Source organism: Haliaeetus leucocephalus, unplaced genomic scaffold, assembly GCF_000737465.1.
Source record: "Haliaeetus leucocephalus isolate CR32 unplaced genomic scaffold, Haliaeetus_leucocephalus-4.0 Scaffold306, whole genome shotgun sequence".
Taxonomy (NCBI): Eukaryota; Metazoa; Chordata; class Aves; order Accipitriformes; family Accipitridae; genus Haliaeetus; species Haliaeetus leucocephalus.
In genome coordinates this window covers 5,823,710-5,841,068 of record NW_010972742.1, presented here as the reverse complement: position 1 = coordinate 5,841,068, position 17,359 = coordinate 5,823,710, and the positions used below count along the sequence as shown (strand labels likewise).

Sequence of the window (17,359 nt, the reverse complement as noted above, 5' to 3'; positions counted from 1 at the left end):
TGGATGAAACTCCATCTGTCATAGTCACGTGTGTTGTACATGCTAACAGTGTGGAAGAGGTGAGTGCTCAGGCAACTTTTCCTGGAGTCAGAGTAGTACCAGGGCTCACGCAGCTGGTTGTGTTGCTGCCTTAGTCCGTGATCTCACTTGCCAGCTGCTCCAGACGATTCACTTCCCTAGGTCCCTGCTCAGTGAAGTCAGAACTCAGCTGCCAGACTTTGACTGTACCGGTAGCATCCCCTGCTGCCAAGAGCTGAGTTTGCTTGATGTTAAATTCTAAACAGTACACAGGGCATTCACCTGCAGCCTGCTTTATGGAAATGGCCGGCTTCTGCGAGCTCTTCTCAAAGTCAAACAGGTACACATCTCCTATAAAACAGAAATGTTCATTGCAGCTTTATGGCATCGGACTTTGTATTTAACAGCAGATGAGTATCTACTTGGTCTGGAACTTAGCTGTTCTTTTTAACCTGTTTCCCCTTGCCTCTAGTGGTGTCTAGGCTGTGATAGACAGCTGACAGCACTGCAAGGCAGTGCAGATTTATTCTGCTGTCAGAGACCTGAAACCAGCTTGCTAAATTCTGTGAAATCTCAATTCCTTAACTCAAAAATGTTTGGGCAGTTTTCCAAGGAAAAAGTTCTTGTTTTAAACCACTAGCTCTAGAAGTAAATGTCAAAAACAAGGAAGCTAGAAATAAGTTTTAGCCACAGTAATCTTGCCATGTTCTATCCCTGTGAATGGCTGTGGCAACAGAAGTAAAGGTATCGTCAAAAGTGAAAAATAACCGTGACTGAAGTAATCTTGCTAGAGTTAGACATTGGTCGGTTACACTAATTACACAGTACAAACAATGGTCACTGCTCTCTGCTTGTGGGAAGTGCTAATCAGTACAATTAACTTGTACGAATTAATACCCAGCACAATCTTAATTTTATGTCTGAGAATAGGCACCTGCAGTTACTTGCCTTCCCCAGATGCAGCTGCGAAGACCAGTGGTCGAACTGGAGACCAGCGTACACAGAAGAGGTATTTCTTTGATAACTGAAGAGAAATGAGGGGTTGTGTCTGCAACATGGAGTGCAAGTGAACTTGTCCATCAGTCCCACAGCTCAGAAAAAGGTTCCTGGGGGAGGGAGGAAGCAAGAAACTTTTTTGGCTTTATTGCTAAAGATACAGAACAAAATCCACTACAGGAGTGTAATCTTGGACAACATTACTGCTTTGCAGAGGTCTGAATGTGTTTCCCAAAGCAGTGATTTCCAAGCTGTACCCGGGGATGCGGTCTGCTTCATTACCGCCCTCAGTTAAGTTTAAGGAGGGCTCATGTTGTCCACTCAGTATTGCTGGTGGTTTGTGGGCCAGGGATGCCTGAGAACTGCTGATCCAGAGACAGGCATTGTTAGAACTGGGTTTGTCTCATGCAAATTAAATGCAAACCTGGGCTGTCAGCATGTTTCATAGAAACATGGTTTGGGGCCTCTTCCATGGATGGTGGGTAAATGCAGGCAGAGATACGAGCTGCTAATTTAAATTCAGGCAGCTACTAGTAAGATTTCTAACTGGGCAAGATGACTTAACCACTGATAAATAGATGACTTTTTCAGCTCCTCCCCATGTCTTCTTTAAATTGATCTTTAGTATTAACATCTAGGGTGATATAAGGAAGGTGCTAATGTTCTTCCCTGGCCTGAGTGCAGATGCTTTTTTGTGTTACTCATGTAGTGCCCACACGCAGCATATTCAAGTGGGCAGCCTCACTAGAGCCAATCAACATTGTTTGTCCTACGACGGGAAGTTACTTGATCCAAGTTCCCATTGCTGGTGACCCTTTTTTGGAACTTGTACACACACACCCCCCGGGGCTATTTGAAAAATGCATGTTTAGAGCCAGACAATAATTGTGTCCAACACGCAGCACCAGTGTAAATTCACAACACTTGCCTGTGGAAGGGTGAGCAGCTCACGGAGTACACCGGCCCACCATGCGGGGAGAAGGCGAGCTCCGCTGGTGCCCTGAGGGGAACAGAACTGCGTGTCGGATGGAGAGCCAGCGTCTCCGCTGCAGTGGAGCACTTCAGGGAGTAGCCGCCTTCCACACCGACAATGAACACGCGGTGATCAAAGTGTGAAAAAGAGAGCGAGGTCACACCCACAGCTGCCTCTCCCCCGGCGAACTGGGAGAAAAAGAGACAAAGCTGTTTTGAGAGCTGGGCGCTCCAGTGAAATGCATGCACGGTCAGAGCAGTGTGAACCACCCTGCCAGGGACCCGGCGAGCTGTTCGCTGCACAACTTGCACCAGCTGCAATGTTTGCAGCACTGATCAGCCTTTAACCTCTGCAGCATCCTCCTACAAGGGGATTCATGTGAATTAATATTATTACAAGCAAGTTCTCTTCTCCATCCCAGCAGCTTCTCCTTAGGGCAGGGCAAAAGCCAGGCTGTTGCCAGTTTTCCAAGGAGTGATTTCAGTATGGGACAGGAGACGGGTATAAGGGTTAGTGCATATGTTCAAAAGGGACTTTTCCTGGCCCTTCTCACGTGGAAGGCAAGCTCTGCCACATCAGCTCTGGAGTTAAGTGTTTTTGTCAAATCAGCCCTCTTTGAACTCACCTTCTTCATCCAAGTGCTGCGAGGGATCTGCTGAGCCACCATGGCAAATCCTTCGGCCAAGGCCAGCCGACCATCTCGCTCCTCCCTCCACACCAGGATCTTCCCGTCCGTCGACACGCTCAACAGCCGGGAGTTGTTTCTGTGCTTGGCGTCAGGTAACCAGTTAACCTGTTCCAAATGCCATGAGCTCATGATGAGGGGGACTGTCACAACTGCCAAGCCCTCACTCAGCAGCCTGCGGTCCCCTGACCCGCCAAGACGATGCAGGAGCAGAGCCAGGCAGCAGCCAGTGATCTTGGTACTAAACCAGCATCTGCTGGGAGCTGGCACACGGATGTAGATGCTAGGAGAGAAATGTGTTTAGGTGTTCAGGACTGAATTCTGTATTGCAGTTTCTGTGGTTCACCTGCCATCACATTGGAGATGTGGTATTTATAGCACTTTCACCCAGCTATAACCAGGAGCATTTTCCTGACTTTCAGATGAGAAAACACACAGATTGCCCAGAGTCACAGAACCCCAGAAGGACAAAAAAACATGAGAAAGCCAGACCGCATGACATGCTCAAAGCACGTAGCTTTAAGCTTCCAACTAGGGATCAGTGATACTTTGCTACTTACATTTTTTAAACCACTACAAGTATTGTTAGCTGCACCTACATCAATAAAGAGTTACAGCATGGGAATGGGCCTACTCTTCATTTATCCTGAACAGTGAGAAGTTATTTTTTAAAGTGTGAGTGTCAAGTTCAGCAAACGCCTGTTCAGTAGCTAGATTTGGGAAAAAATAGCCCATCAAAAGGGAACATAACTGCAGAAATGTAGCAGCCTGTGGATAGGAGCTGAAGGGGTGAAATAAATAGAGCAATGGCAACTCTTGCCTCCCCCAGCTGTGTCTGCTGTAGATGTTCTGTTACCTGATAGACTGGATCAGTGTGAGTGTCATCTGTCATCCCCGTCCTCCAGATCACAGGGTCTTCTGTTCTGCTGGTATCCCACACCACCAGCTCCCCACTGAAAAGGCCACCTGAAAGGATAAAGATAAAACATCTAAGGTCTAATAGCTCAGAACAAATGCAGCTATGGTGGAAACAGGCCCACCAGCTACAAAGGACTGGCAGCTATATACAGGGCACGGTCAGCTCTGGTGTAAGAGAATATAGCTCTACCAAAGTAAGTACACTCTTCCCACTTACACCCAGGACTGAATTTCCTTCTATCATCTCTCTCTGAGGAGATGATATAAAGGCAGCTGTCACTGAAAAAGCAGCAAGTCCCAGTTCAGAAGCAACAGTGCACTTGTCGATGTTGGTGAGCATTAGTTCCTCAGTTGGAGGAGCTGCAACACCATTACTTCTACAAGAAATCTTAGGCTGAGCTGAGAGAGAAAAAAAAAAAAAAGATCCAAGCTGAAGGAAATAAGGGTACATTTCAGATAGGATCTAAGGTAAGAGCAACCTACCAGCTATCAGTGAAGGCTGGGAGGGGTGGAAAGCCAGGCACATGACAGAACTGGGAACATCCACCACTAGGTCAGGGTGCTGTGGATTCAATCCTCTTCTGTCCAGATTCCAGGTACAAACATAGGATTTTTCTGTGCTCCAGTCCCCACCATCCAACCTGAAGAAGAGAAAGCTACGTCTTGCCTTGTCTGTTCCACAGAGAATCCCAGTCTTGGAGAGCTCTGGTATGCCCCATTGGTCGTTTAAATGTGCTGCTTTGTGGCTTGAAGGAAAACTGAGGTGAAGGGATCATGAGGTGATGAAACTTCTCTGCAGGCTACTACAGTACATGTCAGTGTACTTAAAGAACAAAGTGCCAGCAACTAAATCTCAGGTACAATTCACTATTCCAAGACCTACCAACCATTCAAATAATGGGAATAATCTAAAGGGTGCATACAGAAAGCTGCTGTGAGTATTTGGGAATGAAAATCCAAAGAGACCAAATTGCTGCTGATTTGCAAACTGGCTGAGTGAGCTGCAAAGCAAACCACGTTTCCTCTAAACAAGTGCTCAAAGATCCAGTCTGAGAATACACAGCAAGGAATATCTTACCTGGAGGACTGATAGGGGCTGAAAAGACTTACTGAGTCTTGCTTGGCCTGAGATAAGCAGCATGATTTGAAGTGCAGGTGCCTCCACAGGAACAGAGAACATTCTTCACAATCACCAAATGGTGTTGATGACCCTGCACAAATCACGCCACACACCCCAGCTCTAGAGATTTCAATCTAGTCCTATGCCCATCATACTTGTTTGCCACAAGTGGATCATGAGTTATTACTCTGGGATACTAACAGACACCTGCCACTCTAATTCCTTTTTTATTTCTGCCTCCTTCGTTCATCAGATGCTTACCAAAATGTTACATGTATTCTGTCACTAGCACCACACTGACCAATATGATGTCCCATCTTGCTACAAGGGCACAATATGGAGGACAGAGATCCACAGAACAGTCAGTAGTCCGGACAGGAAGCAATGATTTTGGGCCTGACTTCCACTCCTTTATTTGATGCTCTTAATTCTTTTATTGGAAGAGATATGATCAAATAAAAAAAGCGATTTTTCATCCAATGGGTAGTTGGATCTGTGAAACTCCTTATTAAAGGATGTTGTAGATGCTAAAATTTTACACAGATTCACAGAGACTGTGTAAGTTCATGGAATGGAATTCTAACAAGGGTAATCACAGACATAGAAACCACATTCTAATCTGAAAACAGCTGTAGACTGGGAGAGCAGAAGGAGCAAGTGACATACAGGTCTGTCCTGTTTTACTCTTCCCTATGCATTCACTCATGGATACCCTTTTTGCTGGGGCTTTTAATCTAAGGAAAAGGTAACGGAACGAAAAAGGAATAAGGGCAGCAGTAGGGCACAGAAAGGAGAGGCTGCTATAGACATTCATTGGATTAGATGAATGTTTTGTCCAACCCTCATTTCAGAAATCCTTAAATATTTGTTAGCATATGTCCGTGCCATCAGGTGCATGCGTGAATGGGTGCCAGGTTCATCTGGGGTGCTAAGAGACCACATTATAACAACATGATCTTCAGTGAAGATAAGCACGTACCTCCAAACCTCACCTACACTTACTTGCAAACACATCTGCTCTTTACATTTTCTTTCCAAACAGAATCTAACTAGAAACAAATCAGTAAGAGTACATGTATCTGTTTTTGGGGCAGAGGGGAAGGTAGAAGAAATAGAAGCCATAATTTTAAGACTGCCCTGAGATTTTGTTTCTTTGAATATGACTTATTTAACTTGCAGAAGGTATATATATACGTCTAGTTTATTACTGCAGAGAAAGCAAACATACCTAAAACTCAGGTCAGCCTGAGACATCGCATCAACTTCAGTTGCACTCTGAATCCATTCAGATACTCACCGGCCGTACGAGCACGCAACAACGGATCCGGTTGCATTCCATGAGACGCTGGTAACCTGTAGGTTTTGATCCTGAGCCTCTGGGTATGACAATGTATGCAAACACAACACCTGGAAGAGATCAAATTCAAGCACTGAAGCAACAATCTCCGAACACAGAGAAATGAGATCTGTGCACACCCCTGCATATGATCACATAGTTACAGTGTTGGCTTCCCCTCTGTCCAAATAGCACATAGATATACGTGAAAAAGTTGTTGAATTCTTTCTGGAAAAAAAACCCACAGCACACGACCCTACCAAACCTCATAATTAAGTCCCCTCATAATTACCCCTCACAGACTGCATACTTCAGGGGCTGCACAACAACTCTGGAAGGCTGTGCTGTAAGGATTTACAGCAGCCTTCCAGTTATGACTCTAGCACTCACTAAGCTTCACCAGCAATCGTTTGAAAACAACTGTAGCAACGTGTACTGACTGATATACAAATTGCTTCCACTCTCAAGCACCATACACTAAACAAATATAACCTAAATAGGAAGAGCTGCCAAATCACTGACTGCAACTGTTCCTAGATACCTGCTAGGCTAGCATGCTCTAAAGGGGCTACTGGAAGCTGAAGATAAGCCTACACCAACTGCAGGCTTCCTTCTCACTAAGCTGCTGCAACGTAGTCACTAGCAGGAAGAACAGTTTTACCAAGCAAGGCCAGGTGACAAATAGGGAGAAAGCTGGAGAAGAAAACAACTAGTAATGTCTAATTATTAGCATCTGGCAAGAACAATCATAGCAGCAGGAAATAGAACTAACAAGTTAGAGCCAGTGCAACCAGGTCTGCTTGGGTAATGACAAGGATCTGAATTCTGTCAACTTACTGCTTCGTTCTGATCTGTCCAGTTCACTTCAAAGCCATCAAAGGCACGGCTTTTCCAGTTTTTATTTAGCTCTTTGATAACAGCATCCTCCACTCTCTGAAGGAATGATAGAAGGCTAGTGTAATCTACTTGGACTTCTTGCTGGAAGTCTTGTAGAGCATCTTTACTTTGATCCGTCTGCACAGCGGCATCTCGGCTGGTATGAGATTGTGCTGCAGTTTCTACTGTTGAAATTTGCTCAGTCTGGCAGCTTTTCTAGTAAAAGAAGACAGACAGCCTATAGTCTAAACACAAAAAAAGAATGCTGCACAAAACATTCAAAGCATCTTCCCCTCTTTGGCATTTCATAAAGACATTCAAGCACATTTGCACACCTGTGGTTCATCGTTAAAAGCAGGGTGCCTCTGTAACTGTCCAGGTGTCAGTGATCTGTGACCTTCACATGATCTGGTCTGAGACTGAGATGCCTGAATGCCAGTCAAATTCAGGCCACGTGCTCTACAGCACGGAATGGGGAGGATGAGAGAAAGCAAAAAGGCAGGGAGCCTCCAAAGGAAACAGCAAACACCGAATGCGACGACAAGCGCAGTACTATCAGCTCTCAGACTACTGGCTTTGCGTGTTTTTTTGCCAATTTGTATAAAGGGCCTAAATTAGTAAAATGCTGCAAAGGGGCAGAGCCAGAAGGCAGACACCGGCACCACGGGCCCGCCCGCCGCCGGCTCTGCCCCGGGCACCGGCAGGGACGCAAACTCCCTGCGGAGAAGGTCTTCGTGCCGGGCCGAGCTGGAGCCAGCGGGACCTGGCGCGGGAGGGTTCACCGACGGGCACGGAGGGGACGAGTCGGGGCCCGGCCGCCCCTTCAGCAGGACCGGGGCGGGGGAAGGCGCAGGCCACCGCGGCTCTGACAGCCGCCTCCGGCCCAGCCGGTCCGGCCCGGCCCCTCCCGGCGGCGTAAGACCGAGGCCGAGGCCAGAGCCGCCCCGAGGGCCGCCCGGGGTCTCTCACCGCCTCGCAGCGCGCGGTCCGGGCGCTCCTCCACAGCGACTCCACGTCGGCGCCGGGCGCCGTCCCGTCCGCGAACATGGCGGCGAGCGGGGGTCGCGGCCCAGCCGGCTCCCACCGCCCGCTCCGCGGGTTCCCATGGAAACGGGCGAGGCGCTGCGGCGTGACGTCACCCCGAGCGACGAGGCCGCCGGCCTGCGGGCGGTAAACTGACCCGGGCGGGTGCCATGTTGGGGAAGGGCACGGAGGGTCCGTGCTGGGCGGGCGGCGGCTCCGTGCGGGAGAGGGGCACGGGCTGGCCCCGGCGGGCACCTTCCTTAGTGCCGTAGGTCCGGCGGCGGCTTCCCCTTCCCCTCCGGCCGTACCCGCGCTGCGCCCCGGCCGGCGCCGCCGGGGGCACCAGTGGCAGCGCCGGCGGGAGGGCGCAGCGGGTGCCAGGAGCTAAGATGGCGCCGGGGAGGCGGGGGGGGTGGCGACAAAGCCGAGCGCGGGGAAAGCCCACGGCGGGAAGGGCGGTATTGTGAGAAAAAAACCGATGTTTGAGGAGAAATCTGATATTCGGCGACTGGCGGCGCAAAAATCCCGCAGCGCTCAGCGGTACGAGTTGCGTCCCGTGTGGCTGCTCCGGAGCCGCGGGCGTCCGTCGCGGGGTGCCGCCGGCAGATGCCGTCGTGCAGCGGGGAAGCGGGCCTGGGGCTCCGGGCGAGGAGGAGTTATTTGTAATGCTGGAAACGCGGGTTTAAGTACACGGCTTCGGTGAGCGTACGCGGCATGTGCTTGCCGAGGAAATGGGATAGAGGAGTCGACTCAAAACGTGCGTGTAACGCCCGGCGTGCGTTTTGAATTCCTCCCTTTCTGTGTTGGTTGCTCTTGTTGAGGGAATTAACGGTAATTCGTACTGTGGGTGAATTACTGCTTGACCTCGCTCCGAGTTTGCTGCGTGCCAGCTGGGTTGCCAGAGCTGGGCAGCTCTCCCTGGGCGCACCGGAGAGCTGTAGTTAACCTGGTACAACATCTGCCTGTCAGTGCGGGCACAGCTGGATAACAGTCATGCTACTTGTGTCCACAGAAACATTTACTGGTGCCACAGCTTCCTTAAGTAATTATTCCTAACAGGTATGACTGTGCTTACAGGTTTTTTTCTAAATGTAACTCACTTGGAACAACTTAATGATGAACACAGAGGCTAAATTTAGCCCTGGCATAAGCAGGCACAGATGCGCTAACTTCAGCAGAGCTATTCCTGCTGTTGCTGGGAAGGAGTTTGGCCTGTATGTAAAAATCAAGATTACAGGATACAGAGTAGGCGCTCGTGAGAATGGACGTAGCACCGCTTTAGCACATGTGAATCTATTTATGTCAGAGCCGAGTGCAGCGGTTCTTCTGAGGAATTTAAAGTACTTTACAAATAATAGTGAAATAAGATTCCCTAAAACTCAAGATAAAGAAGTTTTATAGCCGTTTTACAGATAGTGAAACCGAAGCAGAAAGAGGTTAAGTGACACCTCCTTCAAAAGCAAGGGAAAAAAGTCCCAATGGAATTGATGGCTCCAGATTTCAAATCCTGTACCATGTATCTACTGTGATTCTTCCCCTGGTTTGTGTGGACCTTTGTGATACTCCATAGTACAGCTAAGAACATAAACATGTTCTTGGGTTGGACTGCTGGTCCTTTTAGCCCTGTAGTCTCTCTCTAATTAGCATAGGAGTCAATCTGAATTTCCAGAGTTCAAGTTCAGCATCTCCTGCAGCAGGAGGCAGCTGGTATGTGTGGAAGCTCTAACAGTGGCAGTAGGAGACTGTGTTTTAGTGACAGGATGCAAGCCTGACCACTTTCATAGTCCACTTCTCTTATAGGCAGGTCCCTGGCACCTTGCTTTTGGTCAGCACCATGTGGCACTGAATAATGGACTAGATGGACCATTGGCTTGACCAAGAAGGGTGTGGGTTTTATGTCCTTTTTTTGTGGTATGGCTTATTTTTTACCAGGTCAGATATCAGGATGTGAATTACAATACTTAATGACAAAGTATAGTCTGCTGATCTTCTCTACCAATTTTTAACACAAGTGAAACATCTCAAAAGCCACAGCTCTAGAATTCTTCTTTAGATTTTCAACCAGGTGTCTGTAGCCATGGGTTTGAGACTACTTTACCATCTTTATTTCTCATCCAGCTTTCTGTTTCCACCTTGTTTTAAACATCCATTTACAAAGCAGCTTTAAAAGACATAACAGTATTGGAAACAATGTACTGGTTTTGTCACAGTAGGATTCCAGTCACTTCTCTGGAGAAAATACTTGATGTTCTCCCTCAGTGTATTAATTCAAGAACTCATCTGCTATATTGTAAAACAGTGCTCTGCTGCTATTAGTGAAATCCTAGTACAGCACTTACTGAGAAGTGCTTATTTTTTAAGAGATCAGCTTGAAGATGCAAAATAGTGACAAGATCATTTGTCCCTTAGTGAAATAAATATATTTTCTACTCAAATTCAACAACCCTATTAAAAGTACATAAAGCGAACATTGTTGGATGAGTGTTTCTAGTGCAAATAGTTAAATGTAGGGGGACTTTTTTATCTCAGTTTACTTTGTGTTGAATAACTGATACTAAATATTTGAACCCAATAGCAGAGTGTTTTTTTAAGAGGTTCTTGATGTTTTGATTTATCACCTATAAATAGATCATCTTACGTCATCACTAAATTATCTTTAATTGGTATGATTAGAACTGTCAAGGAATATTACTGTTTGGTAGTAGAGTACATATTACAAGCATTAATTTATATACAGTCTGGATCATAATAAAAATGCTAAGTGCAAACTGCAATTTAAAAATGTTAAATAACTTGTCAGAGGGAATTTAGGGAGAAAAGTTAGTGGGTTTTGAGATGGCAGAGTGAGATAAGAAAACTGGATTTGAATATGTGAAACAGACCAAAACCAAATCAACAATTTTTTCAGCAAGTAATATGCAAAGTTACTGCAAATATAGTACATGTTCCCCATAATGTGGTACATGTCTGGACTTTCTCTTCCCTGAGGATGAGAAAGGAGCAAACAGCTCCAGAAGATGACTGTTCTAAGTAATTTCAGTTTAATCCTTCTTTATTCCAGTATCTCTAATTTGCTGGGGTTTCAATATATCAACAGTATTTCAATAAATTGTATCTTGCTTTTTTGTTCTGGCATGGCAGTATCAGATATGTAGATATTTTTGTTTTGACATAGTAACAGTACATTGGAAATAAGGTAAAATCAGGGATAATTCGGGGAGGGTTGTTATTAGCCTGAGGCCACTAAGTCTCTCTAAAGTGGTTATTATTAAGCACAGTGCTGATCTGTGCTTTTTCTTCTTTGTGTTTCATGAGACAAAGTATTAATAAGTGTTCACTTTCACATAATGGAGTAAATCAGCATCAGAAAACAAACAAGAACAAGAGAAGATTGAGGTAAAGAGAAAGCAGTGTGGGAAGAAGCACTGGGGGAGAAAGTATCAGAAAAAAGAATGAGATATAACAATAAACGTGCACACTGGGGGTTTGATTTCTGTGACCTGGAGCAAAACAAACATTCTAAGCTACATCTCAGTAAAAATTCACCCACTAGTGGGTGTAGTAGCTGCCCTCTATTTGTGATAAATGAAACAATTGAGTTCTGTTGAGGCTTCAGACAGCCAAAACAGCAGTCTCTACCTAAAAACAGAGAGACATAACTGAGCCTTCCCCTTTTACACCTTCCCCTCCATTCCCTCCACCCCAAACAGATGCAAGTAAGGATGAAGAAAGCAACATGTATAGTTAAAACAAGAATGGAGTGTCTGGCCATGAGAAAGAGCTCTTGGGGCTTAGATTGGCAGTGAGGGACTTGAAATGGGATCAAAGGCATTGCCTTTTACTGATTGATGGTTCTGTTCAGAGAAACAGAAGTTTTTACATACTCTCATTTATTTAAAAAAAACAAAACCACAGAACAAAATACAGCCAAACAACAAAAGTCTTCATACAATAAAAAGGGTTTGTATCAAAGAATCGTCACTCCAGAACCTACTTGTCTCCCCAACTAGTATAACCAGCAAGACCCAATTCTGTTTCTCTGATTGTTCATTTCAAACCTGTGCACTACTCTGTTGCCTAGCATGACAAATTTGGTTTGGCTGGGGTCTGGCTATTTAACTGTATTGCCTTTGAATTAAGCAAAGTATGCTGTATAGAGTTTGAACTTGCTTTATGCTGACATTTTGTGCTTGTTTGGGTGTAGACAATACCTGATCAGTTATTCCCATACTATTTAGTTTTGAACTAGATCTTGAGTGTCATTTGCTTGAGAGTGAGGTTTTTTGCTCTACTGATCTAGAAGTTAGTCTCACTGAGACTCAGAGGTTTGTGTTAAATGGAAATATTCCTAGAGAAAAATAATCAAGATACTATCCAAAAGGAAAATTACTGGAAAGCCCCTTACATCTGCAACATTATTTAAAAGGACACCTCTTTAGTTTCATCAATAGTCTGGTGTAGCTTGTTCCCAAAAGTTTGTAGCGACTTTAGCGCTTTAGCAACAGCAGCACACTGTTGTGCTACTGTAGGTGGTGATTTTGGAGTTCAAGTGCAAGACCAAGAAGTAATGAGTTGACTGAAGTCTGTTTATCTACAGTGTTACCTGCAATACTCCTCATCTTGTACTTGGAATATATCACAAGCATTTATTTTACCCTTGCCAAAGCTCTGCAAGGTAGAGAACTGCTGGTGCCGTTTTTTGACAGAGGAAATTTCAGGTGTAAGGGTTAGATCACTTGCCAAATCATGCTGGGAATTTATGGCAGAAGAAAGAACAGAACCCAAGTTGCTAAACTGCAGAGCAGTGTTTCAATCATATCCAATACTTATTTTGTGGACGTGTTGCTGATGTACACATCATTTTCCTTTTGTTAGAGATTTGTGACTTTAAAACATCAGGTATTCACACACTCACTAAACTTGAAGGAAAGAAAGGTCACCACAACTCTTCAGTGTTAAGAACACAGTGTCCGTGTAGACAACCAGATGCTCAGTAGCTTAATGAAGGTTCACGTCCTTGCCTGGACTCGTGTTACCTCAAGCTGTGTGAATCCTCCAGCTATTTCTTCTCCAGCACCACTTGTAAAGGGCTTGTGCGTTTTCTCTAATTTCTGACCTCCTTTTCCCTGTTCCCCTTCCCAAATGGCCCTGCAAATGCTGTGCCCTTTTTGCTTTGAAAACCATAGTTTCAATTTAGGCAGAAAACATGTTGCCTTATTTCTGAAGTTCTGTTACACCTAGAGACATGATACATTATAAAAAGAATCCACCTCCATTAAAATCATAGATCTATTATGCTTTGTACAATTAGAGTTGGGGGGTCCTTATTAAATATTATGGGTATGATTTCTTGCGCTGTACAGGTATTCCCTATCCCATATTCATTCCTTCATTGATAAGAACAAGACAAAGGTTTTAGTCAAGTATAACCAAAACGGGAAGGAGCACAGGGAAAGCTTGCTTTGTGGCAGGTGTCAGCAAGCTACCACCACAGGGGCGCAAAGACACCATGCCGGCGGGTTTTGAATGGTAAGCGAGAGCTGGCACAGGGCCAAGAGCCGTGGCATATCGAAAGAGGCATCTGTGAAAGGCTCAGGATCCCAATTCCTGGCTGTCATGGTGCTCTGAACTCAGTGGCAGCTGGGAGCCTCTGCCTTGGACAGAGGCTTGATGCTGTCAACAAGGTGATTGGCAGTGTCTCTCTCCTTTTAGACTCGACAGCCTCTAGTTCCTGCTGAGTTTGTACCAGCATGCCCACCATCTAATCTCAGAAATAAAAGTACAATCTGGCATGCCAATCTTAAAAGGTAGCTGACCCTTTGCAGTGCTGACAACGTGGAAGAAAATGCTGAGATCCCTTAAATTAATCCCATATTCAGTAACCGTGCATGACTAAAAATTATTTATCTGTTCTGTACGTCACTTCATCAACTCATACTATCTCTACAGTATCTCAAACAATTGTTGGAATTTTAATTGATAAGTATAAAGCAGCTGGCTATCTCAAAAAGCACTGCGGACAGGTATTACTCATCAGAATAGAATTGGCTATACTTTGCTGAGGTGGTTTTTCAAAAAAGCACGTTCAGAAATAAGTAGTTATATTCTACCCAGTACCATCAGATTTGTACTTATGTAAAGCAAGCAAGCAGAATTTGCATGATAGTTCTTGATTGCTCTTCAGATATCTATATATTTATTGAATTTCAAGCATGCTACTTTCATTTCTTATACATGATTTCTATGAACACTGAATAATCAATAAATACATCATAGTTTTACTGGGGTATGGATATGTAATTTAAGAGTGGAGAATAAAATAATGTTCCTACAATGATGTTAACTAATACTGCAGGAAAGACAGATTTGCAAGGACTCCTTTTATTGATATAAATTTCACTTCCATTTAGAGAGTTTGCATGTTGCCAGTTTAGCTAGACCAGCAAAATCATCTTACGCTTAGCATGAAAGCCACTTCTGAAATGGCAAATAAAAGTATCCCATTTTGATTGGTCTGTTATCCCAAGTATAATAAGGATCCCAAAGGATCCTGGAGCATATTACACAAACACACACAGAGATAACTTTACAAAATTATGCACTGCAGAAAGATTATCATCTTCTCAAAAGCACATGGAAGATTAAGGGAAGCAGAATATCTTGTATAGACAAATTGGATACGTCAGTGTGAGTGTTCCGACTGCTGCAGAAAATGCCAAGTGATTTGTAATGATCACTTTCTTTTTATCACCTCTGTAAGATGGCACCTTTATCTTTTAGGAGAATGACAGGATAGTAGTCTGGTACTCAGAATAACAGAATGAACCACCAACATAGCCAGCTTGTGTTACTTTTCTCTTTAGTGTGTGTGTAGGGTTCCCAACACAAGTACTAATGCCAGTCTAACTTAAAAAAAAAAAAAAAAAGAGTTAAAACATGACAAAACAGGGCTTAAGAAGGCATGAATGTGGCTCTCTGTGGAGAAGTGTAAAAGACAATTGCACCAGTTACATGCTGGTTTTGGAACTCCATGTAGCCTAAGTCTATTGAAATATATATTTGTAAGCGGGAGTGGTGGGGAGGGAGGATGCATTGGAATGAGGCCTGGAGCTGAAATGCTGTCGTAAAGGCAGTAGGAGGAGGGAGAGCTATAAACTGGCTGCGATCCTCAAATTTAAAAAAAGGTCCGGAAACATTTTAATGCCAAATTATGTGACACCTTTCATTCCTGTTTTTCTTTTGTCCTTAGTTTTCCATTTAATTGATTGAAACTTTTCCTATTTATGCTACCAATTGTGGAAGCTGGATTGACTAAAGGCATTTTTATTTTGCTCTATTCTAGCCTGACAAACTCCTGCTTATGCAACAGCTTATACCTTTAGCAACACCAGTATAACTGCATCAGCACTAAAAAAAAACCAAACCCAAACCAGATTTCTTACCATCAACAAGGCCTAAGAGAACTTGCTGCAGTGCTGGGATGTGACAGAAGGCAATTTATAAGGAATTAACTCCGACAGTCACTTTATACAGCTGATTTTCAAAGATCTAGGCACTAAAGATGTGTTAATGAGGGTACTGAGGCTTCATAATTAATTATATTAGCATCTCTTTGTTACTCGCTACAACAGTAGTGCCTGGTTGACATTTCAATAGGAGTCTGGTAGTATTCTTTGTTATTATTATCCAGGAGTACAGTTATACCTTAGCTCCCAGAGGGCAAAGTTGCATGTAAATGCCTCTGTGAATTGCAAGGGCCTTTGGATCTCAGTAAAAGCCCTTGAAGGAGACCCTGCTGGAAACTGAATGGATGTCAGTAAAATTTCTCTAGTCTGGAGTCTCTCTTCAGATATGGACTCTCCTCCCCTTTCACTTCTCCCTTCCCTTCCCTCCCCCCTTCCTTTCCACTGTGCTGGTCCTTCTCACAAGGCTTAAGAACAGCAATATCCAGCACTTACTGAATGTTGAGTTCCAAACCTCTAAAGGAAGGAATACTGACCTGAACGAAACAGCGAACAAAGTAACCTGAAAATAGGGAATATTTTCACATACTTGAATTTTCAGTGCAATAAAACCAGTGCTGCCCGAAGGAGTCCCAGAAGTGGTGAGTCAGATAATAGATGTACGACTGTGGTGGGAGGGAAATGGTCTCTACTTTGTTTTACACACACACCCCCCCGCAAAGGCAGATAAAATTATTTTCCAGTCATACCACTGCAAAAACAAACACGGAGTTTAAAGGTTATTTCCTTTGTATGTTTCTGAGTGATGTTATTTTTGAATCTGAAAGGGGAAGGATGACTTTTTGTCAATGATCTCAAATTCTACTCTGAAAACTTTTACAGTATCACCTGAGGTGGCAGAGCTGTTATTTTGTTTATTGATATATTCCACTTGCTTGTGTTAAACAAAACTTAAAAATTGCTGTTTTTTCACACCAGTTACAGTTGCAACCTTGTCATGGTTAAGCTAAGTTAAAGGCACAGTTTGGCAAACACCTCTTCTAAGTAAGCAAGACTTATGCAACCAGTTCCTTACCCTTTCCTTGTTCATTCCTGCCTTCATGGGACCCTCTTTCTTGTAACATTGTTCATGCATCTGTACCAGGGAACCAGATCAGAGTATGAGTCCAAGTTAAAAATAAATGGTTTTTATGGGGAGTATTTCTAATTGAAATCAGTTTCCTGATTCAATTTAACATGGGGCTACACAAAAAAAAACTGCACTGGCACAATTCAGAGACAGTGTGAAGGGGAAGAGGGGAGGAATGTGTGGTGGGGAATGCATAAGTAGGAACTTCTACCAAAAAATAGTTTGTCAAACTATGACCTGAAAGACTTTACATTCTTCCAAGCCAGAACCACCTCTTTGCTTTGTGTTCAGATAGCACCTTGTGCAAAGGGATCACAGTTGCAGAACTCTCAGAGCTATTGTAATACCAAAAAATAATAAGCGTTCCTACAGATGGACACAATTAACCAAATTCCACTTGCAGATCTTCACTGTTGGCAACTTGTGCAGCATTTTATGTAGCCGAAGTCGGAGACTAGTTCTATTCCTGAGTTGTGTCTCTAGCTCTAATGAGGAATAACTCTGGCATTCAGTTAACCTAGCAATAAAAGAATTACTTTCCTCACAGAGCTTTTTATATTTAACTAGATTTTTTTAATGAGCTTTGACATTCTCAGATGAAAGGAGTAATGTGTACAATGTAATACTATAGCAAAAACTGTATATGACAGATCCCTACCTATTTTCCTCTTTTTTGTTTCACCTTTTCTGTCACTATACTCCTACACAAGACTCAAGACACACTGCAAATGTTTGAATAATGCCAACTTGAAACTACAGAACTGTAAATAACATACTCGTTTTTCACTCAGCAATGTTGTGTGTGTTTATTTTAATCTGATA

The 17,359-nt window shown here is 44.0% G+C and overlaps 1 protein-coding gene across 1 annotated transcript; it reads right to left on the bottom strand.

Annotated features, from left to right (window-relative positions):
* Positions 1-10: 10 nt before the first annotated feature.
* On the bottom strand, positions 11-7,969 carry WDR34 (WD repeat domain 34). The gene is made up of 9 exons (XM_010570972.1): positions 7,892-7,969; positions 6,884-7,138; positions 6,008-6,117; positions 4,074-4,231; positions 3,529-3,638; positions 2,613-2,780; positions 1,943-2,175; positions 967-1,124; positions 11-369 (listed from the first exon to the last, which is right to left on the bottom strand). The coding sequence occupies exons 1-9, from the start codon at positions 7,967-7,969 to the stop codon at positions 131-133; spliced, it is 1,509 nt and encodes a 502-aa protein (XP_010569274.1). The 3' UTR covers positions 11-130.
* Positions 7,970-17,359: the final 9,390 nt, after the last annotated feature.

What these genes read in the sequence shown, in the direction of transcription:
- WDR34 (XM_010570972.1), bottom strand. Translation starts at nt 7,969, where the DNA reads ATGTTCGCGGACGGGACGGCGCCCGGCGCCGACGTGGAGTCGCTGTGG. An exon ending in GGACCGCGCGCTGCGAGGCG is followed by an intron (nt 7,139 to 7,891) that starts GTGAGAGACCCC and finishes TTCTTTTACTAG; the next exon opens with AAAAGCTGCCAGACTGAGCA. An exon ending in GGACAGATCAGAACGAAGCA is followed by an intron (nt 6,118 to 6,883) that starts GTAAGTTGACAG and finishes GATCTCTTCCAG; the next exon opens with GTGTTGTGTTTGCATACATT.